The sequence below is a fragment of the Cupressus sempervirens genome, chromosome 10 (genome assembly GCF_028749045.1).
Source record: "Cupressus sempervirens isolate cs-2001-9-10 chromosome 10, ASM2874904v1, whole genome shotgun sequence".
In the NCBI taxonomy this organism is placed as follows: domain Eukaryota; kingdom Viridiplantae; phylum Streptophyta; class Pinopsida; order Cupressales; family Cupressaceae; genus Cupressus; species Cupressus sempervirens.
In genome coordinates, this window is record NC_143127.1 from 503,083,093 (window position 1) to 503,109,374 (window position 26,282).

At 34.8% G+C, this 26,282-nt stretch overlaps 1 protein-coding gene across 3 annotated transcripts in view; it reads right to left on the bottom strand.

The window, feature by feature from the left end:
* The window catches only part of LOC149534867 (acetyl-coenzyme A synthetase, chloroplastic/glyoxysomal-like), a 302,385-nt gene that overhangs the window by 138,529 nt on the left and 137,574 nt on the right, over window positions 1-26,282 (bottom strand). For all 3 annotated transcript variants that reach the window (XR_016357318.1, XR_016357317.1, XM_089805521.1), the window contains exons 9-13: window positions 9,796-9,886; window positions 4,171-4,284; window positions 779-855; window positions 376-454; window positions 58-126 (exon numbers count right to left, since the gene is read on the bottom strand). Coding sequence is in view for 1 of the 3 variants with exons in the window: in XM_089805521.1 (XP_089661647.1) it covers window positions 58-126; window positions 376-454; window positions 779-855; window positions 4,171-4,284; window positions 9,796-9,886 (430 nt within the window). In the remaining 2 variants the exon portion in view is untranslated. The remainder of the gene's footprint in view (window positions 1-57; window positions 127-375; window positions 455-778; window positions 856-4,170; window positions 4,285-9,795; window positions 9,887-26,282) is intronic.

Genomic DNA, 26,282 nt, shown 5'->3' on the forward strand with positions numbered 1-26,282 from the left:
AATACTCATGTCATTTGAAGAAAAAGTCATGGCTGCATAAAATATGTCAATAGCTACCTCAACACCAAAGAAAGGAAGAGTTGCTGAACCAGGCTTCTGTGGCCAAGCACCTGGTATAGGGGTAATCTATGAAGAATACAGAAAGAAATGAGATTCCAACCTCTCCTAAATATGTTACATCAATGACTAAATTCAGACAATGAAGTTTTCATGGTTACATATCAAAAGACTTATGATTATACCCACAATTTTATATATAAACATCAAAACAATTACAAATAAAGTTTGTATGTATAGATGCAGGGATCATAACTCCCGTAATAACCTTTCTCAATGAAACTAAAAGATCTTAATAAGCAAGTAGATGAAAAATACCATGCAACCACCGGTCTCAGTTTGCCACCAAGTGTCAGATATAGGACAGCGACCATCTCCAACAATATTGTAAAACCAGCTAGAACAGTTGTCAAAATCAATTAATATTAGCATTTTCTATTCATTCCAAAGCATTTAGATGATCCATTTAAGCTTGTAGTTTTCAAATCAGCGAGTATTTCATAGAACTAAATCTTGAACCATTCTTCGAACTGAATGTACAAAGCTACTGCACACAAACTTAATTCCTAATTGCGAATTACAAGAAGCAAACATTATAAGGTTACAAACCCGTTTGACTCTTTATGCAGATTTTGTTCCCACTCAGATGTTCTGCAAATACGTCTCATTTCAACTATCTTGCTAAAATTATTAATAATATCAACACTATTGATGTAGATACCTCCATGCAGTTGGATTTATGGGCTCTCCAACACTTCCCAGAACTCGCAATGATTTGCGTGAATGACGTTTAACATACTGCATGGTCAAGTATGTCAGAAAAATCAGCTCATGTCACACTTACAAATAGTTTCTAAGAGATCAAAACAGTTTATTCCACTTTTTAATCAATTCAAATAAAGAACATAGAAAACTGTATAATATAATCCACCCATTACTATCATCATAAGAGTTTCCATCAATAGATGATTGGTAAATATTTCTAATAAGTTTCTCTGCTCATGTTTCTAATCAATTTCTTGGCTCACATCAGCTAATAAGAAAACAACTTGATTGGCGATGACTAAATTACAAATGGAAAGCTCTACTGTACTACAAAGTGCTGGTAGTTAATGGTGTGGGAGCACTTAGTGCATTTGTGCCTCCACGAGGCCATTTTGGCAAAACTACTTTGTTTTAGTTTTTTTGGTCATGGAATAAGGTGTTTTAGAGCATTTTGTGTCTGTTTGGGTCAATCTAAAGCCTTAGGGTGTCATTTGAGGTCATTTCTAAAATGTTGCACTAAAGTTACAAAAAGTTGCTAAGCACTTTTTCATGTAAAAGTTGTCATAAAGGACAAATAGGGGTTTTTAGTTGATTGGTATTCAAATGGAAGTTGTAACCATTGGAAATGATGGATAATCATGTGAATACCTTGTCTCATTGACCAAGGAAGGATTGGTGTGATTTTGATGGTGAAAGCAATAAAAATGTCACTGAAATCCTGTATTTTTCTAATTTTCTCACTGTTGTATGGATTTGTACAGTATTGTACAATCTCAAACTCATGTGAAACCTATTTGGTTGGATGGTACTCTGAATCTATTTTCATTTACATCTGGTTAGGCCCTTATTCATTGAGATTTCAGGAGGCTAGAGAGATTTTACAGAAAACAGTTTTGGAAACCCTAGGTGTGAGGGTTTGAATCATAAAAATATGCTTTGAGACCCATTCCATCATTAGAGATTCTAAACATTGGTGGAATGGAATTTTTTTGGATGTATTTTATGTTCCATAAGTTTGTATGGTTAGAGAAGTTTTCTAGAGGCCATTTTGGAGATACCCTAGCATAATATTTTCCAGTATTAGGATTGCTTTGCATAGGTGGACTAAGAGTTTGATAAAAGGGTGAATTGATGAGGGTTCCAAGTGTTGAATATTGTGGATTCAGACCATATTTCTAAAACTCAGAAATGAAGTTTGGAAATCTGGAGTGAAGGAATCCAATAAATGCTTTGTAAAAGTGGCATACTCAGGCCTAGTTTCAGATTACCAATCAATTATTGAGTCACTTGTTCCAAAACAACCCTACCTATATTTTGGATATGTGGATAAAGGGTGAAGAGGGTATCGTAATATGCTTTTATACTGGACTTATAGCCTATGTACAGAAAGTTATGCTCAAAAATGTCTTGTAGGAGGGCTACTAGCAGGCAGGCCTAATTGTTCATAAAGTATGACTTGGTAAGTTCCTTGGTGTAAGATGGAATTTGTGTTTTGGTAGAACCCTTTTTTTGTGCAATATGGTATTGGTAGTCTAACAGCCACTTTCCCTCTGCACCGATGGGTATCAGAGACTAGGTCTTATCAGTAGAAGTCAAATTTGATTGTTATGTTGAAGACAGAAAAATCCCTCCAAAGAGAAGAGCAGCCCTTTCTGGGGAATTGAAGTTGATGATGGAGTCTCTGGATACTGTTTTGACCAGACTTGCAGCACTTGAAACTAAGCAAAGAAGAGGTAGGGTCACTAAAGAGGAAAGCAACCAAGAGGAAGAGGAAGAGGAAGAGGGTTAGAATAAAAATGCTCCAAAAGGATCCCATGATGAAGAGATGGATCTTGAAGATGTGAGGATTGAAAGGCTCCTGAAAGAAGTCAAATAAAATGATCACAAGACCAAAGTAGACATATCCACATATGGAGGAAAATTGTATGGAGAGAAACTCCTAGATTCGATAGGAGCTTTGGATAATCACTTTAAGTTTGAAGATGTACAAGAGGATCAGAAGGTGAAGGCCAAAAAATCAAGGTTGAAAGGACATGCTTTTGTCTAGTGGGATTTCGTGTAGACTGAGGAGAAGAAAGGGGAAACCTAAGACAATCTCTTGGGATAGGATGCTGGCAAAAGTCAGAGAGAAGTTTCTACCAAGTGATTACAACATCCACTTGTACAAAAGGCTGGAAAATCTAAAGCAAAAGGACATGGAGGGACAAGCATATAGAGAAGAATTCTACAAGTTAAGCACAGGACATGAAGACAAGGATGAAGAAATGGTATGAAAGTATCTCAATGGCTTGAGATACAACATCCAAGATGAACAAATTCTAACACACCAAGGAAAGTGGAAGAACATTACAAGTTAATAACTGCTAAAGGTGTATGACAGAATAAGCTAAGTTTAATTGTGCATTCTGATTCAACCCCACCCTCTCAGCATCAGAAAGTATTAAAAATAAATACATTTACTAACCTTAAGCATAAACTACTTGGAATATATAGTCAAAGGATGAAAGAAGATCAATTTCGGTGAAAGAATATAATCCAAGATTTTTTTTCTCCATATGGGTGCAATCAGATTAAAAATTCCTTATTTTCTGATTGTACCACCAATTACTGATTGTCTGATACACAAGAAATAAAAAAGGAAAAATATAAAGATCACAAGAGCTCTCAGGTTGTAAATAAAGGAAGATAGATGAGTGAAGAGGTAAAAATTAGAAAAGTATAATCATTCAATTCAGGTTTTCATTACATGAAAAAAGAAAATGAAACAAAATGGTCATCGGGATCTTTTTATTAGTCTTTTCACAAACTTGTAAGCATCGGACATGGAAAAATATACTCATACTCTGCTATCTTACGAAGAATGATGCAGGTGCACGAACAAAACTCAAAATCTAGCCCCATTTATTAAGAAATAGTTACAGACTAATTTTGAATGAAAGTAAACAATTCAACTCCGTATAGTACAGAGAATGTCTATAAACAACTACAGACATATGAAAAAGGATGAAAAAATGAAAGACAACTATACTTGAACAAAACTGAAGAAAGAAAGAATTAGTGAAAAAAGGAGTCACTAGTTATAAGAATCCATAGATCGGAAGAGGAGGAATGGACTCAAACATTCAATATAAATAACATTACAGAGTGAAAAGGAAGTACAACATCAAATACATCTAACAAACTCTACATGAAAGAACATAACCAACAAAAGGGGATGAATGCACTGAAGGTAAATCTGAAATTGTAAGAATATTAAACCACCTACCAAAAACATTTCAACTTCTGTATTGGCAGTTAAACCTTGCTAAAATAGTAGTATTAAAGAAAGATGAAATGAAAAAGTCTTGCCTCATCTCCAAATCGCATAAGAGAACGCACTAATGTTGGTGCAGTGTAGAAAATTGTAACTTTGTATTTGTCAACGATTTCCCAACATCGTCCAGGATTAGGGTAGTCTGGTACCTACAGACATTAGTAAAGCTTTAATGTGTGAGTTACCTGTATCAAGGACAAGAGATATAAAACTGGAGATGTGCATTCTCCAACAATGTTAACAGAATATTCAATGAAGAGTGGAACTTCAAGAAGACTTCAACTATATCATTTAATGGTTGCTAATCTTAATGCCACATTCCATCCTATATGTCAAATAGAGAAGTTATTATGCTGCAAATATTTTTCATTATTACCAGCAATGAACCATTAACTTATCAACATAAATAAGCTTTTACAATATATAACTTCATATAGAATTAAAATTCCAACAAATGTAAGTAAAATAATGAATATAAGGACCCAAAACCATAAAAGCATAACATACAAAGCAGTGCAGAAAGTGAAATGTGACCTTACAAGAGCAAGTTGCTCCATAATGGTGCATATCTTAATACCATCCATTTCAAGAAGAAATGACTTTCTTTTTTGATATATGCATTGTTTTCTTCCTGTCTCAAATGACATTATTTCCAAAGAAGTGGCATTATCCTCAAATGTAACAAATAAGTTGTTTTGCTTCAATTATTGTAAGGATTTTTTTGTTCTCATATCTCGTATTAGTTTTGTGTTACTTCTAAAAGACAACCCGTGGAAATCCAATCTAAATATTGATTGGCATCATCTGATTCAATAACATCATGATCCTTTTCCCTTCACCTTTCTAGCATGAAAGAAAAGGATATCTTGAACAAAAATAAGCTCACTGAGGCAATTTTGGCTCAACCCATTGCAGTTCTATGCGTGAATAGTTTTAGACATGCTTAAGTTGCAATCGCACTCAAAAGCACCAAAGGGTTAGTATAAAATACATCGGTGGATTTTTATCATTCCAAACATTTTCTTGCTAATCATAGAGAGTTTGGCATTATTTGATGCCCATAGATTGTTGGTGGTCTCTGTTTCCCAACACCATTTCATGCTGGGTATGTCTGAATGTCATTTGCATACATAAAATTGTCTTATCATTCGGATAGTGAAATGAAGTGTTGGGTTATATTAAGCATTTAATGACCTTTAGGTGGTAGTATATTCTTGTTGGTAGTCGTTATCAGGGTTTCTCTTGCTGTTTGGGATTGTAACAGTCCGTTATCACACCTGCTGCTCAGGCTGCATTAGCATTGAAGTGATAGCAGACCTGTAAACTGGATATCTCATTGCTTCTTGAGGCAGGTTGAAGTTTTGGGTGGGTTAGTTGCTGGTCATCCCTTGGTGGTGTTCCTTGTTGATTGAACACAGATCTAGAGATGTTTACCATATGCTTGTTATTGAAACTGCTGCTACCTTTCCTCTAATCTGCAACTTCATTCTGGAAGAAATGATGTATTTGGAAGGCTTGCACAAGTGTTACCAACAGTTATTAATATGTTTTCCTGCATTTGGACTGTTTAATGAAACATTTCCAAGCTTGTTGGAACTTGGCATAATTCCAATGTTGAAAAATATCAGAGACCTGCTTGGAAAATTGCTAACAGCAAGATCATTTTCTCTTAGGCTATTACCAGCACCTTTCCATTACTATATATACCGTACTTTGTGGATGTTCTCAGTTTCGTGATTATTGAAGTGGTTCATGCCACTGTAATGACAAAAAAAGTATTATCAGCACTATTGACTTGTAATGGTCACTTATGACTGCTAAATATCATTATTGGCATCTATAATGTTGTTATAACATTGGCAAAAAATAAAAATTAAAAGGTTTCTAGAGTGATTATTGCTATATTACTGCACTTTTGCAAATGAGAAGACTGATAAGGCGTAAGCCTGATCAACATTATAACAAATTCCACACTTTCTGACATGAAGAATTTTATGATTTTAAAATGGCAAGCATGGAATAACAAGTGTACCAAAATCAAGGTACTTATTAAGGCAAGAGAGTTTCTAGAGTGGCTGCAAACGTATTTGTACACTTTTTCATTTTTGAATAAAATTGATGGGCAATTGCATGTCTTGACTCTTATTATGTATCATTTAGAAAGAAGAAATGCTTTGCATTCAAACCAGCTGGCAGAATAAGAATCATTACAAATGTATGCTATACTATGGATAATATCAAACATATGAAAATGGAAGTTTTTGGTTATAAATGCATGTGGGAGATGTATTCCAATTCAATTTATATTCAATGTGAGATTTGTATTCAAACATGGCATTTCTCTAAACTGCTAGCAATGCAATCTCAGCTTCTCTACATTCAGAGGCCTACCCTTGTTCTCACTCTCCAGTCTTGCCACAGCCTCCTCCAAGTCACATACTAGGTTCAATTACTCTATCAGAAATGGCTGACACTTTTCCAACATTGCAGTATCCAACAAAATGTTGGTTAAAGATGCCTCTCTGTAACCTGGTATGATAATCTAGTTGTCCGTTTAGACTTTTTTTACTTATTAGGTTCCACTTTTTTGCAGATTTGTTTCATTTCCCGTTTGCAGGCATGATCACATAGTCTTCTATGGGAAAGGACTGAAGCAATTATTTTATGAGAGGGTAGTGATTAGATTTTTGGATCCCTGTCCTCCGTCAGCCAATTTTGCAACAGAGCTGAAGGTGATTAGAAAAGGAAGCTTAACAAGAATGTCAACGCTGATCCTCTCCTTCAAATTACTCCAAGCATATGATTTTCTTTTATGAGCATGTGTTAGTATTCATTTGCAGGATTAGATTGAATAATTTGAAAACAAAATTAATGGCCTAAAGTGGATCTAGACTTTTTCAGTAGATACCTCTGCTGAGAATCCTGAGTTCTTTTGTTGAAAAACTCCTCCTTCCTTCACATTTGTAAGAGCATTATTACTCCTAATATTAGAAAGTTATTTAAATTGAGATTGTGACCAGAAGTGGATTTTTTGTTGTGACTTTAATCACCCTGTTAAAGGATTGTGACCTCAGGTCTTCTCCTTCTTCACAGCCTTTTGCTCAAGTTCGCCAGTCAACAAAATTAGCAACTGCTAACCTCTCTTAGGTTAATCCTTATGCCTCCTTAAATAGGTAGCTTTGATCTTTTGCCACTTAAACAACACCTTTGATCTTAGGTTTAGGTTAGATTCATCGAATCCTTCCATCATTTTGTTTCCTCCTCCTCCTTCCCGAAACTTCTCAAAAATTCTCTTTGAATCCATGAATAGAAATGCTCAAACTCAGTTTCTCTTGCATTAAATAATCCATCTCATCAATCCTTATCTTCAACTCGCTTTAAATATTTCAAGAATGCAAACTATGTCAGCTAGGAATCTTAGTTCCTTCACAAACTGTAAAATGTTGTCATTCGGTCAATACTTTGTTCCTCGGCCTTGGTCATCACTAACTGTCTTTCTCGGCTTATACTTACTTCGCTCGGTCCAACTTTTCTGATACTCTATCTTTACTGGTGCTTAGTCGACACTATATTTGCTCGGCTTCTACTCTTCACTCGATCGACACTGGCACAACTCGGCTTTAACTATATGTTCCTTAATCTTCTGCTTTGAAGCTTGGTTTAGCCTATGTGTATGGTCCTTCATTGATCATCTCTTCTAAGCTTCAACTCAACTATCTTCTCCATTTGGTGTTATGATTAAACAACACATTATCTTGTCAAAGTCCAACTAATCAAGTGCCCATTGTAGTTCCACAGAACTCAACATTTCGACTAGGTCCTCAAGTTATCTCATCTTTTTAAATCCTCTTCATCAATCATATTGATATGGCACTCTACTCAGGTAGCAACTACTCACCGATAAGGTTTGACATCAATGACAACATAACAATTGTTCCAATTGTAGTTTCCAACAATGACTACTACAAAAAAAAAAAAAAACATAAAAGGAACCATGTTTACTGATGGTGACCACTACAAATTTGAGTGCAGTGAAAAAGAAAACTGAAAGCATGTGTTCAACTGCTGAAACCTGCCATTGATCATGCTCCGATTGATCATCATGCACATTGCAAATGTATCCAACCAAATGATAAAATAAGTTGAATATGAATTTGCAACTACTTCATTTGGTTATCTTTGATTATTTTATATATCTTAAGATTCTAAGAATAATTTGTATTTTAAGAAAAGGGGAAAAAAGATTAATAATCAATTTATTTGTACAGTTTGGTTTTAGATCCATTATTAAACTAATTAATGTTTCATTTACAAATAGAAATGAAAGGTATTTAGTTTAATTTAAGGATTTGAAATTTCATGCATGCAAAATGACAACATCAAATAGAAACGTTGCTTACATATCTAGATTTTAGTTTTAAATTTATTGCAATATAATTTAATTTGATTTTAGAATTTCGAACAATTTGCATGTAGAAAGGAAAAGCAAAATCAAAATGATCTTTTTGTCTATGTTAATTTATTTTTTCTTTCAATTTGACAATTATAAGGATAGAAATGGCATACATGCAAAAAGACAAAATAAAATGTTGTTTGCATACGTAGAAAAAATATATAGATAGCATTTGAATATAGACTTTAGGTTTTTAAATATATTGTCAATTTATTTCAAAAAATTTAGGAATAGATATTTTAATTTTATAATGTCAAATGATTTGCATGTTAAAAGGAAAAAGGAATGTCTGAAGGGGATCCAAAACCCCAAACAAAAAAGAACCAAAGTCAGGATGTGGTTTTACAAGGACCAACAACCCTAAATATCACAGTAGAATTCAAAGGCTGGTTTTACAGGGACCAACAACCAAGTCAAGCTGGTTTTGATTAGGAAAAAGGAATGTTGCTCATATATCTAGATTAATTTCTACCCTTTTTTAACTTACAATTCAAAGATATTCTATCAATTTAAAAGTCAATTGATTTCTGCTAATGCCTATTATATACTACATAAGATAAGCATCTATACACCTACATTATAAGAATCTTATTCACTTGGCATTATATTCTTCAAATAAAAATTGGTTTTGGATCTTTAATTATTAAAAATCAAATAATGCACATGCTGACATAATCATATATCTCTAAGATTAAAATTTTCCTTTAACATTTATTATAAATTGTAGCATAATTAATTATAAATTAGTTGATTTATTTTATCTCAGAGAGAATATTTTTTGCCATGGTTGTCTAGAAGATCCACCTCTCTCTTTTTGAGATAGATATCTCAAAGCTTATTTACTTAAATTTTATTAAATACAGGAATGCTAGTATATTACCTTTTTTAAATGCATTTGACTATAGAAAATACTAGTTAAATTAAATACTTCATTTTTGTGAGATTTTGTAGTGTGTATTAAGTTGTCTTTAATGGCTGAATTTCCTGAGTAGCCATTTATTATGACTTTTCTATCATGTATACTCGTAAGAATTACAAGGCAAGTGAAGGAATAAAGTACCAATGACATCTTACATAGTCACACTAATTTATGCCACCTTATGCAGATTTTGTTGGTTATTTAAATTTAAAATTGCAATTTCATACATGATTAATCAAAAATAGAGAGGAAAGATGGAAAATGTTCATATGGTTGAGGTACACTTACTCCTTCATAAACCACAACAGTTGCTCCATTCAGAAGAGGACCGTATGTTACATAGCTATGTCCTGTTATCCATCCACAATCGGCTGTACACCTTCAAGGTAAGATCAGACAATAGAAGGAATGTTAAATGAGAGTGTATATAATTTTCAACTATTTTTAGTGAAGAATTTTTGTACACAACTATTTTCTGAATTGACGGTAAAAACAATACTCCAAAGAAAGATATGGATTTAGTTGGAATAATTTTTCCTAGGATAACAAGAAGATAAGAAAGAAAACAGTTATTGTCTTTTTTTTTATTCTATATTAAATATTTAATTTTCTATAATTTTATATACATCTTTTTTTTTTTCACCCCCTAGGGCTGTGTACCACAATCATTTACAAACAGCTACGAAGATTTATATCAACATTCTTTCACTAACCATATTAAAAAATGTACTAGAGACTGAAACATTAATGCCCTCGTTGTGCAAATTGTCAAAATTGACATGATTTTTTTGTGCATAATGTTCAGATTGTTGACTGGTGGTCAGTACCTCCTTGAAGATTCATGTTGTGGATTGGGTTAAATCAGGCATTTGTATCAGGCATTAACAGTTTGAGCTTTTGGTGCAACAACAAACGATTCCTACAATTGGTATTGGAGCTTTGTGTCACAGGTTCGAGTCTCCCTTCAGTGGGTGTTGAAGGCTCAATCAGTGTTGAGAGAGAGATTGTTAAGATTGTTGACTTGGTGGTTAGTACCTCCTTGGAGATTCGTGTCATGAATTGGGTTAAATCTAGCATTTGTAACGAGAATTAATAGTTTCAGCCTTTGGTGCAATGACAAATGATTCCAACACATAACTTATCCCATAACCCAAAGCTTCCATCTTTCCAATTTTTAGTGTTGTACTAAATGTTTTCCATCTTTACAATTTGTACTGTTGTAGTGAATGTAGTCCATCTTTCCAATTTGTATTGTTATTCCAAACATAGGGTTTCAAAGTGCATTTTATGAGCAGATTATATTTGTTACCAGATGTCTTAGAATTGTTTCTTGCTATTGTTGTAACTATACATGTAATGTCCTTAGCTAGGAGGCAGCAGAATTTCAATGTTTGACAAACATTAATATGCATCCAAATCAATCAATTTAAGGCAACGATAAAATATATCATAACACATCTTGTAATTAACATATTCAAGCCTATTTCCATACTCCTCTACTAAAATCAACCCTAAAGATAGTGTGAATTTAATTTTTGTAGGGTACATGACACTGTACAGTTTTTAAAAGTAAACACTTTCTTTATGTCTTTTTTGAGAACATTTTAGCCCTCCTTAGCATGACCTCTTACATTAGGATCTTGCATTGTACTTAATTGCATGCATTCTTTAATTCAAGATCCTCACTTCTTCAATCTTGCTTGAAATTCTACGTTGGCTCTAATTCCTATGCACCGTTTCACATTTATCCATCCATTAATCCTATCCACCTTCCCTCTTGACACCATTATAGCCTTTACATTTGATTTTTCAGGTCGTATGTTTGTTTTTCGTCAAAACTTTAAAATACTTGTTAGACCCCACACTTTCTACCTCAAAATTAACACTCCTCGGTATAGGTCCCTTGGGAGCAACTGTAATGTCCCCTCTTCCGGATTAAGGTTGAATATTGCAACCTACAACAATTCGTCAATACAATATAAAAAATATATAGATCAAACATGCTAGAAATATTGAACTAATTAAACATTAATCTAAATACTACCCTTGCTAACCCCTCCTAATCCCTCAGAGAGATTCTTCTCAAATCACCTAACCCTCTAGTGATAATTGTATCTCGATTAGGTAATCATCATATGAAGAGCATCTTCCTCAGGCCTCTTTGGGATCTCTGATTATTCACTTATAACACTACTTGGTAGAGATCCCACTTCTAACCAAGTCTCTTATCTCTGACATTTACATGTGTTTAACCACTACAATATACATTGCCCCTAAGGGATTCTCTATAAATCCCACTCTGGATTCCAATTCAGGATCACGACATTCGATTACGAAAAGTCTCTGAGTTTCACTTGACATTCATAAAAAATCTCTTCTACCAAAGTTTACTCAGTCTTTCAGAATATGAGCTCTCACCAACAATATTGCATCATACCTGTGTTTGGAAAGATTTATTCCAGACTTTACTTTGATCACTCTATAATAGTAGTCATCATTTTCCCTACTATTGAATCAATGGTGATTCCCTCTTATATATGCGGTGCCTTTCTTTGAGTATTCCTCTTGCTAAGTGTTATCTCTGTCACCCATATTGACCTCTGGATCCCACTATCTTCTTTTGTGTGATGTTGATGTCTGAGGGTTGTTTACTTATTCTTTAGATTGTTCTTGTTATGTATCCGATATTAGCTTTGTCTCCTGTGAATGGAGATTGTATGTGCTTCAAACACTAGGTGTCCCTTCTTCCGCACAATACTTGCCTTTGTTTATAATATGAACCTATTTGCCCCTTTGGCTCAAGCCTACCTATTGGTGATCTACGTGGATGGTGATTGGACCGGCATTGGTTCATCTGCATATGGTGCCTTCACTGTCCGCTTTAGCCTTCATGATTATGAATTTGTCATTTCTAAATATTTCTCCTGATAATAGCATGCTGAATATATATCATAGTCCCTCTGTCTCAATTTTCCTTGTCCTCAAGTAATTTGGGGCTTTCTTCTTTTTCCCAGGTGGCATCTTGATTTGGCAATCCCTTCCATTTTCTTAAGAATTCTCTCACAATTCTATTCCTTAGTGCTTTTTCTCTAGTTTCAAGAATCACTTCAGGTTCCAAGATGAGTTGTCCATCGTCATCGAGTGGGGGTAGTTTTGCACATGGTGCTATCTGTTGGCCCAAAACCTTTTTGAGTCTGGATAAATGGAATACATTGTGAATTCGAATATTGCTCGGTAACTCTAACTCATAGGCTATTTCGTCAACTCTTTTGATTACTTTATTTGGTCCATAGAATCGATGTTTGAGTTTCTCTATCTCATTCTTCTTAATAGATGACTATTTGTATGGATGTAATCACAAGTACACTAAATCTCCTTCCTCGAATGATCATTCCACTCTATTCTTATCTACATAGAGTTTTTGCTGATTTTGTGCAGTATGCAAGTTCTCTTTCAATTCTCTCAAAATATAAAAGTTTCTTTGAATGAATTCCTATGTGTTGGGTACCCTGCTTTCTAGAATGATTATAGCTCTGAATGTGGTGGCTTTATATCCATATAATGCCTTCAAAGGACTCATATCGATGGACACGTGATGTGTTGTATTATAACAATACTCCCCTAAGTGTAGCCACTTGATCCATGCAGTTCGATGTCCTGTGACATAATTTCTAGATATCCCTCTATCCACTTATTCACGATTTTAGTCTGCCCATCAGTTTGTGGGTGATAATTGGTGCTAGGAGTGAGTGAAGTTCTTGCTAGTCTGAATAGTTCTTGCCAAAATTTTCTAATGAATTTGCTATCTCTATCACTTAAAATATTCTAGGGTAATCCATGGAGACAAAAAAAATTCTTTGAAAAATATTTCCGCTAGTTGGGGTGCCTTATATTTAGAAGAGATTGGGAAGAAGTGTGCAATTTTGTGTGAGTCTTTCCACCACTACATAGATGTTGTCTTTCCCTTGAACTTTTGGTAATCCTATTATGAAATTCATAGATATACTCTCCCACTTTTGGTTTGGGATAGGCAATGGTTGTAGTAGTCCTGAAGGATCTAATAATTTGGCTTTGTTTTGTTGACAAGTTAAACATTCTTGAACATATTTTTGCATGTCTTTTTAATCCTTTCCATGAATATCTTTCCCTTATGTGTTTATATGTTTTGGAATACCCGAGGTGACCTGCTCAAGGGTTGTCATTATATACCTTCTTGACTATCTCTTTCATTTTGGATTGTGGAATCAAGTAGATCCTTCCTTTGTAGACTATGATGTCATTTGAGATTTCGAAATCTTCATTTGGTACCTTCCCTTCCAATACTTTAGTTGCAAATTGATCTTTAGCATAATCTACTAATATCTCATTTTCCCAATCCCTTGGGATAAATGAAATAGTGTTGATGTGGGGCCTCCTTGATAAGACGTCCGTTGCCCCATTATTCACGCCTTTTACATATTCTATGTCAACATCATAGGCTTGAATTTTTCTTACCCATTTGTGTTGTCTATCATTTAGATACCTCTGATTTAGGAAGAAGCGTAAACTATTATGATCTATTTTGAATATGAATCTTCCACAAACTAGATATTGACAAAAAAATTCCAAGACATGTATTATCACCAACATCTCTTTGTCATAAATGGAATAATGTTTTTCAGATCCTGTAAGTTTGCAACTTTCAACGGCTTGAGGATGTTTTCTTTGCATTAGAACAACCCCTATGCCTTCTCCTGAAACATCACATTGTAATTTGGATGGTATAGAGAAATCGAGTATGGCTAATACTAGACATGGGCTCATAACTTCTTTTAGCTTCTCAAAGGCGTGTTGTGCTCTCTCGTTCCAAGTAAAAGCTTCTTTCTTGGTTAAGTCTGTAAGAGGGGCTGCAATTTTCAACAATCCTTTAACAAACCTTCGATAGGTATTGGATAATCCCACAAATCCTCTAAGTTGTGTGAGGGTTATGGGTTTCAGCCATTCTTTAATAGATTTGATCTTTTCTTCGTCGACACTTACCACTTCTCTATTGATTTTGTGTCCAAGGTAAACTATTTCCTCGAGTCCGAATTCACACTTTGAGATTTTAGCATGTAAAGATTCTCTCTCTAAATTGCTTAGAACTTGCTCTGTGTATTTTAGATGCTCCTCCCATGTTCTACTATAAATAAGAATGTCGTCAAAGAATATGAGGAATTATCGTAATTGTTGTCTAAAGATATTATTCATGTAAGATTGGAAAGTTGTCGATGCATTTGTGAGCCCAAAGGGAAGTACAAGGAATTCGAAGTGTCCATAATGGCATCTAAATGTTGTTTTCGATACATCCTATTCCTTCATCTTGATTTGGTGATATTTTGATCCTAGATCAATTTTGGAGAAATAACATGTTCCATGTAATTCATCCATTAGCTCATCAATTCTATGGATAGGATATCTATTTTTAATAGTTTTCTTGTTTAATGTTCGATAGTTGATGCACATTCTCATAGTTCCATCTTTTTTCCTAATTCTTATTTATATTTGTGGGTATGTCTATAGGTGTAGTGCTAACAGGTTTTGCTCCTTCCAATTCTATGGTGTTCAAAACCTCTTTTGGGGGGATTACCCTTTAGTGAGATTTTTGTCTAAGATCATACATCGAGTTATCATTTCTCCTTGGTCATCTTTTAATATTTTCTCCATTTTATTCCAAGATACTATCTTTGCTGCTCTACCAAGCATTCCCCTTGGAGTTATTTCTTTCCCTTCATGTTTGAAACATATTTCAAGACTTGGTCCATCCCTAATGGAACATCCTAGCGAGTTTATCCATGGAATCCCTAAGATGATATCATTTTGTATGTTTGCTACATAAAAGTTTCTTTTAATTATATGTCCTACAATGGTGATTTCCACTAGTGTAACCATCTTTGTACAACGATCTATGGTTCTATTTGCCAATTTGACCCTAAAATCTTCGAAGTCCTAAGTTTTTAGCCTCCTTTTGGCTATCAAGTGTTTGCCAATGAAGCTCCTGTATCTACTAGAGAAATTACTTTTTGACCCTTAAGTATGCCTTTAATCTGGAATCGCCTATTCTTGTCATGGGAGATAATTTCTAGGGTTCCTTGTTCTGATTCCTCTACTGTTGTCTTTTTATTTGTTTATTCAGTTTGATTTACTTGCCCTCTTTAACATTGGTGACTTGGCCCCCAAGGTTCTTTACATTTATAGCATAGATTTTTTTGGATTAACTCTTCTCTTTGTTGACATTTGTGTCCAGTGCTCAGATATAGTCAGGGGTGAGGGACTATACTATAGTGCGGGAGAACAACTTGAGGAAAGTTTATTACAAAAGTAGCAAGGTTTATCTTGGTTATCTCTTCTGGTAACTTCACTTTGGTGGAATGTTTTGGAAGTGAATTTTTGTGCTATTTCCTTATTATCAGATTCAATAATTTTTGCATTTCTTATAGCTTCTTCTAGATTATGTGGTTCATGAGGTTTCACCGTGGTTTTTGTGGACTCTTTAAGACCTTTGAACATACACATGAGCCTCTTTTGGGAGAGATCGGGAATCATGACTGAAAATTCTTGGAATTGTCTAACATATTCATGTAATTTTCTTGTTTGCTTAAGGTGTGTTAACTCTTGAAAATACCACTCAATATCTTTCTTATCGAATCAGTTCATGAGTTTTTCAAAGAAATCTTCATAAGTTTTTACATCTTTATGCCCTAATGATATACATCCTTGGGTCCACCAATCATGTGTTGCTCCACCAAGAAGGATTATGGCAAGTTGGACGACTTCTTCCTCCATCATAGGGTTTAGGATAAACAATGTATTAAGTTTCTATAACCATTGATGGGCCGAAATCTCCCCTAATCCATTAAAACCCGGAATTGCTACCTTGCTTACTTTGCGTTTAAGTTCTTCGTTCATATACCCTCATAGCATCTCTCTTCTTTTACCCTCACAAAATTCCCTAAATGAGACTACTTCTCTGATGTGAGGTTGAAGAGTTGCATATGTTCTTGCAATGTCTTCAGTATTAGTTAGTGGTTGCTCTACCCCTCCTATCTTAGATTTACTCTTCTAAGAAGGAATGTTGTAATGTCCCCTTTTTGGGACACTAGAAAAGTTAAAGACATATCCATATAATACTAAAATAGACTTTGAGAGTGTGGACTCAAATTATAAAAGGTCAATTTAATATTATAAAGTGGACTAGACATGACAAGGAGAGATAAGAAAAAAAGCCAGGAAGGGAGTTGAAGAGTCACTATTGTGAGAATAAAAGGAGAAGAGACTCATTCATTTGGGATGCTTGATTTACAATTCAGATTTTAATTTCTCTCTTGCGAGAGTTATTCGGAAAGCTTCATCGTTCAGCTAGTGTGAGGGCATATCCCCTCATGCTGGTAGACAGTGGACGCAAACCCATTGTTCGTATAGAGAAAATGTGACACCCTAAAATAAAACTACAAAAGAAAGAAGCTTCCTTAAAATTGGAGAATATTTGGGAAAAGAATGAAGATGCTTCACCAGTCGTGTCAAGTGTTCAGAAAATCAAAAACCAAAAATGGTATTACAAAACAGAGGTACTTGATATGTATGTTGAGTACAAAAAACTCCCTCCAAAGATTCCAAAAGAATTAGCCTTCAGTGATTTCATGGGTTTCCATCCAAAACTCCAAAATAAGACCGATATGGCAAAAAAGAAGTATTTTGAATTAGCTCAGGATCTCCTTGCAAAAGACCAGTGCAAAAATGTGTACAAAGCAATGTTCTAGGACTCTGCGAGTCCGAGTCCGAGGCAAAGGTAGCCTTTCCAAGGAAAATGGCCTCTAGACAAGGACTCGCCAAGTCCTGAGCCCACGACTCCCGAAATTTTTATTTATTTTTAATTTAATTTAATTTTTTTAAAAGATAGAGATTTCTGGAAGATGTTTTTTTCAGTGTATATTAGTTCTGAAAATGATGTTGTGGTATGTCAAGAATTTATTAAGGATTGAATCTTAAACCTTAAATCTTCAAATCTTAAATATTATAAGAAATTTAATGTTTAAATCTTCAAATGTCATTAACCAGGTTATAGAAAATTACACAGCTAAATAGCCCTGCATCTCAAAATGAAGGATAGTTACCCAAATTGAAGGCTCGCTGCCAATATTGGTTACTATCTAGGTTTCACTATGAAGAAGTCGCTTTCAGCATTGTAAAGTTCAGAAATGTTGTATTGATATTTTCATATTTACATATATTTGTGTTAGAATTCTATAATAATGTATATGAGTTTTTTTTTGTTCTTTTAGACTTACGTGTATATGTGTTGTTGGCTACGTCCTTGATCATTTTCTTGGCAAAAATTTGTAAGCCAACTATAATTGTTATTAAAAGACTTTTACCATTAAAGCTTGTGTTTCACCAAGCAAATTGATAGATATACTTGAGAGTCTTGTTGTTGTCTAAGATGCGCACATAAGCTGTAACAAACATATTTCTCAATATTCAAGTGTTCCATGACTTATCTTAGGCGTATTCGTAGGAGGGCATAGGCTACTATGAACCTTAGTCTTCTACTCTCTGGCTGATATTTTGATATATGTTTTCAAATTTTGATTCCATGGATTTCATATATTGTAGACATTTGACAAGGACACTATATTTAACTTTATATTATGTTATTTAGTTTTTTTCCTTCAGAAATTCGCTGTTATACTTATGTGATCTAAGCAAAATTGTGTATGAGTGTTAAGTAGCTTCTATTTATCTCAATTATTGTGTATTTGATGTTAATTGACTAAATAATACATGAAAAAATCTTTTAATCCTTAAAAATCTTTGAATTTCATGGGTTTTTTGATTTTCTGAGTCCTCACCGAGTTCTAGCCGAGTCTGGTCGCCGAGTTTAAGTTCGAGTTGGATTTTGACTTTCCGAGTCAAAGGCGAGTCCGAGTCCCGTAACTATGGTATGAAGAATTTCCAGCAAACCAAAATAATCTAATAGAGGGTCTTGAAAAAGAAGAGCAGTCAACCACCATTGATTTGTAGCCCACTCGTGATCACGCAAAAGATGTTACACAGGGTGCAAGTTTCTATGTTGGTGATTTGGAGGTTAGCTTTGACAAGCAGGTTGATGAGATTGGTTACACATGAAGTAATAGCAGGTTGGGGTCCTAGTATGATGAGCCTTTATATGCAAATGATAACGTGGCAACACTTTGGCCTTTGCATACAAATCAAAAGAATAGGGGAAAGAAGGCCTATGATTTTGAGAGGTTCAATGAACCAAATATTGCTTATGCCCATGACATAAATTTAGAGGAACAATCCAACATGACACTGCAAGACAATGAACTGCTTCAACTAAACAAAAATGAAATGCATACCTTAAAACACCAACTAAAGGTTGGTGAAGACATGGTTGTGGCATCTTTGGTACGTTATGACAACATTCACAAGATGGTTGAGGATTTCTAAAGGAAGTCTCAAAGGGAAGTGGAAGAAGATTGGCTTGTTGCTAAATTGCAGGTGATTAAAACAGCTCTTAAAACTATGAAATCAAATTATTTGTGTTTGCTTTCTGATAAGGATTATATACTTAAGGTTGCTGGAATATATGTTGATCAATTGAATAAAGGAAGGAATGAGATTATGGAGCTCAATAGGGAACTTAAGTATGTTCATGAGGCATTGGATGATACTCAGATTTCTCTTCAGGAAGCAAAAGATCAAGTTAGGATCACAAATCATTTTCAAGAGCATGAGGGTAAAGAGACGCAGGAGTTTTTCCAAGAAGTAATTGAGGAACTTGATAGCATTCAGTAGACTTATGACATGGACAGTTGTCCCAAAAGACCAAGTACCAAAATTTCAAATCACATTTAGCTTATAGACAACCCCATGTTTGAAGTGGATGTTGATTGGATTTTTGATAATCCCCTTTTTGAGATAAACGAGGGAACTCCTTTTGATTGTCATGAAGAAGATGAGTTTGCTTTCAAAATATGAAATCCTAGTACAGTTCCTAGTAGTGAATCTTGGTCACAGGATGGGAGTAGTGAATTGACTATTGTCGTTTGTCATTGGATCAGTCTCAATATGGTTTCCAATTTCACCCCATATAAGAGTTGGAGGGATTTCCTACATCAACCATTGAATAGATCTTGGTGGAGTATTGATGAGAGCTATGTTACAATCATAGTGAATAGCTTTTCAGCTTCATACTTACTCATAGCACCTATGTACTTTGGGGATGGCGATATGGATTTTGATGTGCCTGTGGTGTTAGTTTCAGCTTTTGAGCAGCTCGTTTCTTACATCATCTATTTAGGTCAAGTCATCACCATCTACTGGGTTATACATAGCCCCTTGATACATTTCGACCTCATCATATCAACTGGTCATGATAAGAAGGTTTGGGATCCAGGTGTTGACAGTATGTATCTATGGCTTGTTGAGGATTTCGTTGTAGTTCTACTCAGTTTGAGACTAGATGCAAGGATAATCAGAGTTGTACAGTCTATAGGTGCAACAATATTTCATAGATTTGTATGGGATCTAGGGATCTGGTTGATGGATGGGTTGCAAAATGACACCTTGCTTCGTAGTGTGCCCGGTTTTGTTTTTGGATTGAGCCATAGGGCTACCTGCAGATTCATATGGGATCTTGGTACTGATTGCTTGAGGGCAAGCAATCTCGAGGAGGGAAGATTTGTAATGTTGCCTTTTTGGGACATTAGAAAAGTTAAAGACATTCATATAATACTAAAATTGACTTTGAGAGCATGGGCTCAAATTATAAAAGTTCAATTTAATATTATAAAGTGGGCTAGAAATGACAAGGGGAGATAAGATGAAAAGCCACGAAGGGAGTCGAAGAGTCACTGTTGTGAGAATAAAAGGAAAAAGACTCATTCATTTGGGATGCTTGATTTACGATTCAGATTTCAGTTTCTCTCTAGCGAGAGTTACTTGGAAAGCTTCAACTTTCAGCCAATGTGAGGACATAGCCCCTCGTGCTGACAGACGGTTGACACAAACCCATTGTCCACAGAGACGTCCCTTTAGGTGTCTCGCATGTGTTTACATGTTCCTTCTCTTAGTGTTCCAATCTGACTGTAAAACTGTGTTTAAAATTGGATTTTGAATGTTGGTTATTGTATTCCTATTGTATAATGCAATAACATGTTTTAAGGAATTTTATGAGAGTTTATTGGTTTTATACTATTGTTTTGTAATGCATTTTCATATGCTTGAATCCTGAATATTATTTTGAGAGAGAAATATCAATTTGGGATATTTCCTATGGTTTATATTACTGGGGTTTTTATGATGCAACTTCATATGTTTATGTTCTGAATATAATCGTGAGGAAAAGATCAAGTCAATATCCGTTTGGGATATTTCAAATGTGAGTTGGGGAAGGCTGGAGCTTGAAGTTATATAGTCATTTTCAGAATGGATTTAATTAGCTCCTCTCCCTATGTTAGTTTCCCATATTCTATAAGTCTTGTAGGAGGACCTGATTTGACATCTCCATTTGATTTAATATAGTTTGGTTGGCTTGGTTGGTTTGCTCCATATATGACTTCACTTCATTTGCTATGTCGTTCATTGTAGTTTTCTTTGTTCTCCTCTAGTAAGTTTTCATAAGCCTTTACTCACAAGGTGGAAAAATTATGCTCTCATACCATTGTAATGTCCCCCCTTCTGGATTAAGGTTGAATATTGTAACCTACAATAATTCATCAGTACAATATAAAAAATATATAGATTGAACATGTTAGAAATATTGAACTAATTAAACATTAATTTAAATACTACCCTTGCTAACCCCTCCTAATCCCTCAACAGAGATTCTTCTTAAATCACCTAACCCTATAGTGAGAATTATATCTCGATTAGATAATCATCATATGAAGAGTGTCTTCGTCAAGCCTCTTTGGGATCTCCAATTATGCACTTATAACACTACTTGGTAGAGATCCCACCTCTAACCAACTCTCTTATCTCTGATATATGCAAATGTTTAACTACTACAATATATATTGCCCCCAAGGTATTCTCTATCAATCCCTCTCTAGAATCTAATTCAGAATCCCGACATTCAATTACGAATGTCCTCTGGTCTTTGAGTTTCACTTGACATCATAACAATTCTCTTCTACCATAGTTTACTCGATCTCTAAGAATATTGGCTCTCACTAATAGTTATGCATCATACCTCTGTTTGGAAAGATTTATTCTAGACTTCACTCTAGTCACTATATACTAGTAGTCAATATTTTCCCTGCTATTGAATCGATGGTGATTCCCTCTTATGTATGTGGTGTATTTCTCTAAGTATTCCTCTTGCTAAGTGTTATCTACGTCACCCAAATTGACCTCTGGATCCCACTATCTTGTGTTCTTGTGTGATGTTGGTGTCTAAGGGTTATTTACTTATTCTTCAAATTGTGCTTGTTATGCATGTGGTATTAGCTTTGTCTCCTATAAATGGAGATCATATGTGCTTCAAACACTAGGCATCCCTTCTTCCGCACAATACTTGCCTTTGTTTATAATATGGATGTGTTTGCCACTTTGGCTCGTGCCTGCCTGTTGGTGATCTACGTGGATGCTGATTGGACTAGCCTTGGTTGTTTTGTGTATGATGCCTTCATTGTCTATGATTATGCATTTGTCGTTTCTAAATATTTCTCCTGATAATCACATGCTAAATATATATAATTTTATAAAAATCTTATTAGATGTCTGAATGTTGTTGGGTAACTGTATTCCGATTGTTGCTTTCTTATTCCAAGATCCCCCTCTTTATCATTCATAACATTCTTATATAGACGCTCATGGTTGGATAGTCACGTCTCATACATATGCGATTATTGGCATATATCGACAATCATATACTTTGTAACATTTTGACAATTTATATAAGAATGGTATGCCTTATGCAAATTTATATGTTTTGTAATATTTTGAGATTTATGTAAAGGTAGGTTTAATTAGTTGTGCTAAGGATATTAATTAATTATTTAATTGTTCTTATAATTGTGTTATTTATCATTTAAAGATTGATGATAATCTCCAAGGTAAGATTATATACATATTTCAAATAAATTAGGAAATTACAGGCATTATTAGGAGTTTATTTTGGGGTTATCATAGAAACATATACCTTGGGGCTCATTTCAAAGGATTTCGAGGCCCAATGAAAAGTATTTTCCCTTTCCCACCTTGTAGAGTCAACTTCCCAAAAATTAACTCCCGACACCACTATAAAAGGACGTTTCCTCTTATTTTCACATACATGACCTATTATACAACGACAATTTCTCAAGAAAGCTATTGTGCATCCAAGGAATTCAAGCAAGCATCAATCCATCAAGCATTGAAGCAATCCCTTCTATAGATCTAGTTCCTTTCTCTATAGGAAGCAAAGGAGTTGGTCATCAAGAGAGGAGATTTACATTATTTATTCTTCTTCCTTCTTCATTCATACATCCATGATTTCATGATTTGAACAAGTGTTAATCTATTTCATAAAGCAGAAACATCCTACAGCCTACATTATACATTTCAGCATACATATAAAGCAAGTGGGCATCTTTGTTGATATAGCGGATCTATATCCATCCACAAGGATTTGACAAGCTAGATATACTTGTGTTTATCTTGTTTACATGCTTTACTGATGCAGAGCATCAACGACCCATGCTCTCCTGGTCATTTAGACCCTTCAACTTATCTTAATGACGCTCACCAATCCCCTTTGGTGTGTTGACCCAACATACTTCGTCCTTTGGTGACCCTATTCGCTGTGTCACAACTCATCATGCTTTTAAACGTCATTAAGGAATGAAGACACTCCACATAGATACTTCATGTCAAAGAACCCCAAATAGCACCATACCCCTATGTGTAATCAGCAACTTTTCAAATTAATGGCACACTATGGTACTGTGCTAGATATGACAGTAAACAGGGTACACGTGGCCTACAGGGTTTGACACCTTATGGAAAATCTTATCACAATATGAATAGATATGTCTAACACCAAATACAACCTAGGATCTTCAAGGTACACAAATGGACGAGAACTTGTGATTTCTGATCAGACTGTGATCGGTGAATAAACAGTCAACTGCAATGAGGACAGTACGCTTAAGGCTTGTGAAATGAAATGTAGACTAGGTAGCTTCAAATGAAAACAAATGTGAGTAGCTTAAGAATTTCCACAACCCTTAAATTGGCCCCAAACAATATGAGATCTGACTGAGATAAGTATACACTGTCATTGTTCCATATCAGACATCTAGGAATGAAAACTGAATGAAATATGACGTCTTGATATAATCTCTTGCTGTCCCTATCACAGTGTCACTGTTAACTATGCAATCAGCACTGTGATCTTCAAATGAATATGAATCTTCTTGTTTCAAACACTTTAATGATTGGCAAGGCTTCCTTTTAACTTCTTTAAACCATTTGTCCAATTCAACATTAGTTTGATCCCATTATAATCAAAACAATTGAGAATTACAGTTGAAGACTTTCAGTTGTAAGTTTTTCTAATTTCACATACTAGGGAATCTTGTACTTTTTTTGCTTACAAATCCATTTACCAAGAATCTTGAACCAATTAAATTTACATTGGGTCCACTATATAATATCAGAAAGTTATAAATTTTGGATGGTGAAATATAGAGTTATCAACCCATTTTGTAAACATACCCTTGAATGTGAGGGTTTTAGAGTGAATTTGAAAAAAATAAATGGATCTCATCCCACATACATGACCAAGCTTGAAACATGGGTTTTTTCGAAAGCTTATTCACCATACTATCTTACCCAATCAAGTTTACAATGATATCATTCCATCAAAGAAAGAACCACTTGACTGCTATTAAGAATTTGCAGAAAAATGACATACAAAGATGTTACATTCAATTTTGTATTCCAAACTTTAATCTATCATTGATACCCGACCCAAAGGGATATTTAAGGTCTCCAAATCAGTTTACAACTATTCCAACCAACTTTTGGTCATTGGTTTTGCAATCAACTCACTAAACATGCAATGTGGCAAACTTGTCAATGACAACTTTTGCAACAAATGTGCAACTTTTTCATTTGGACACCAAACAGCTCCAAATTAACATCATAGCCTTATGAACATGTCAAAAGTGACTATCATACCTTATTACAGTGATTCCTATCCTTATTTTATCAGATTGGCGGGTTTGATCACCCTAGGGCCTTATGGGCCAAATAACTACATCGTGGCTCATAGGCCTTACATATGAAATTTGATTGTTTAGTCTTCTCAAAATGGACTCAAAAAATATTCCCAAGCTTGAAACAATATTAATGGCCTTGTTCATTGGCATTATTACAATTTCGACAATTTATGGCTATAATGGTATTTGGTGCACTTGCACCAGTTACTTACTTCATTTCAAGGTTAATTCCTAAACGGGTGCTCAACCAAGAGAAGTCCATTTCCACAAACAATTTACCCTTCTCTTGGGTGCAGGTGTAGATTCACGGGATTGCGAATCCAAAAATATCTTAAGATTCAATATTTCTCACAGATCTGAGACCTCTGAGTTCAGCCCTCAAAGGTATAGGTCACCCCAAGTCCGATCTATAGTAGTAGATGTTGAAACAAGTTGACTTATTCCTAGCACACTCTTATTTTCACAATCACAAGTTACAAATCTCAGAATTCTAGATCTCAGCCTGTTCCTGATTTTGACACAATTTGTCAGGGATTTTGCAGATCTGAAAGTGCAACCTCTACTAGCCCTCAAGGTGAGTTCTTATTCTTCCTCTCTCTTTCAAGAACTTACTTTGGTATGCTATATCCGATATCTTTTTGTTTATCATTGCATAAGTGTTTTAACTTTTCCTTACTTTCTTTAGACATATATTAAATCTCTTTTACATAAAAATAAACAAAAAAAGCACCTTCAAAGGACAAAGGGATCCTAGAATCAACAATTCCTCTTAAAGTGTGAATCTTGCATTAGCACCCCTACTTCTATTTGAGTAGTGCTGATCTGGCTTTCATCTACAAAGAGTCTACATTTTAGGACTCCCTTTTCCTCTTTTCCTAGTGCATAGCGTGAAAGTGGTGATCTCCCTTGATTTCATTTTCACCTATACATTTTTGCTGAACCTGACTGATGACATTTCTATTCTAATTTTGGTGCTAGATCTCCTATCTAGATCTACTTTGTTACATTGTATGCCTATAGTTCGATCTTCTTTATGTGATCTTTTTTTCATCTGTATGGTTCTTGGTTTGATAGTTGGATCCTTTTGGTACATTGACCTTCACATCTTCATATTTAGATCTACTTTGTACCCACCTTGTTTTAGTTACATTGTTTTCATTTTGATATCTTCCACTCACCCATCATATTGCATCGTCTTTCCCTTTCATTGTGTATGAGCTTCATTACTTTGAGTCCAACCTATAGTATTCTGGTTAGAGAAAGTTGTAGACTCGGGGGTTCTTTTGAACCCGAACCCTTCCTTACTAGGAATCTTGATGAAGCCAACATCTTTCCTCATGATACTAATCTTATAATGAAGAATAACTCTTCTCATTCTTCACATGAAGCATTATGAGTTCCTCCTTCTCAAGTCCAAAAGCTTACTCATGAATTTGTAAAGTTTGAAACTTGGTTATCCCAAGAATATCATAATCCCAACACTCTTTCCACTATAGAAGACTTAAGGAAGCTAATTCATAATGATGAACAAGGTATTAACCTCTTCCA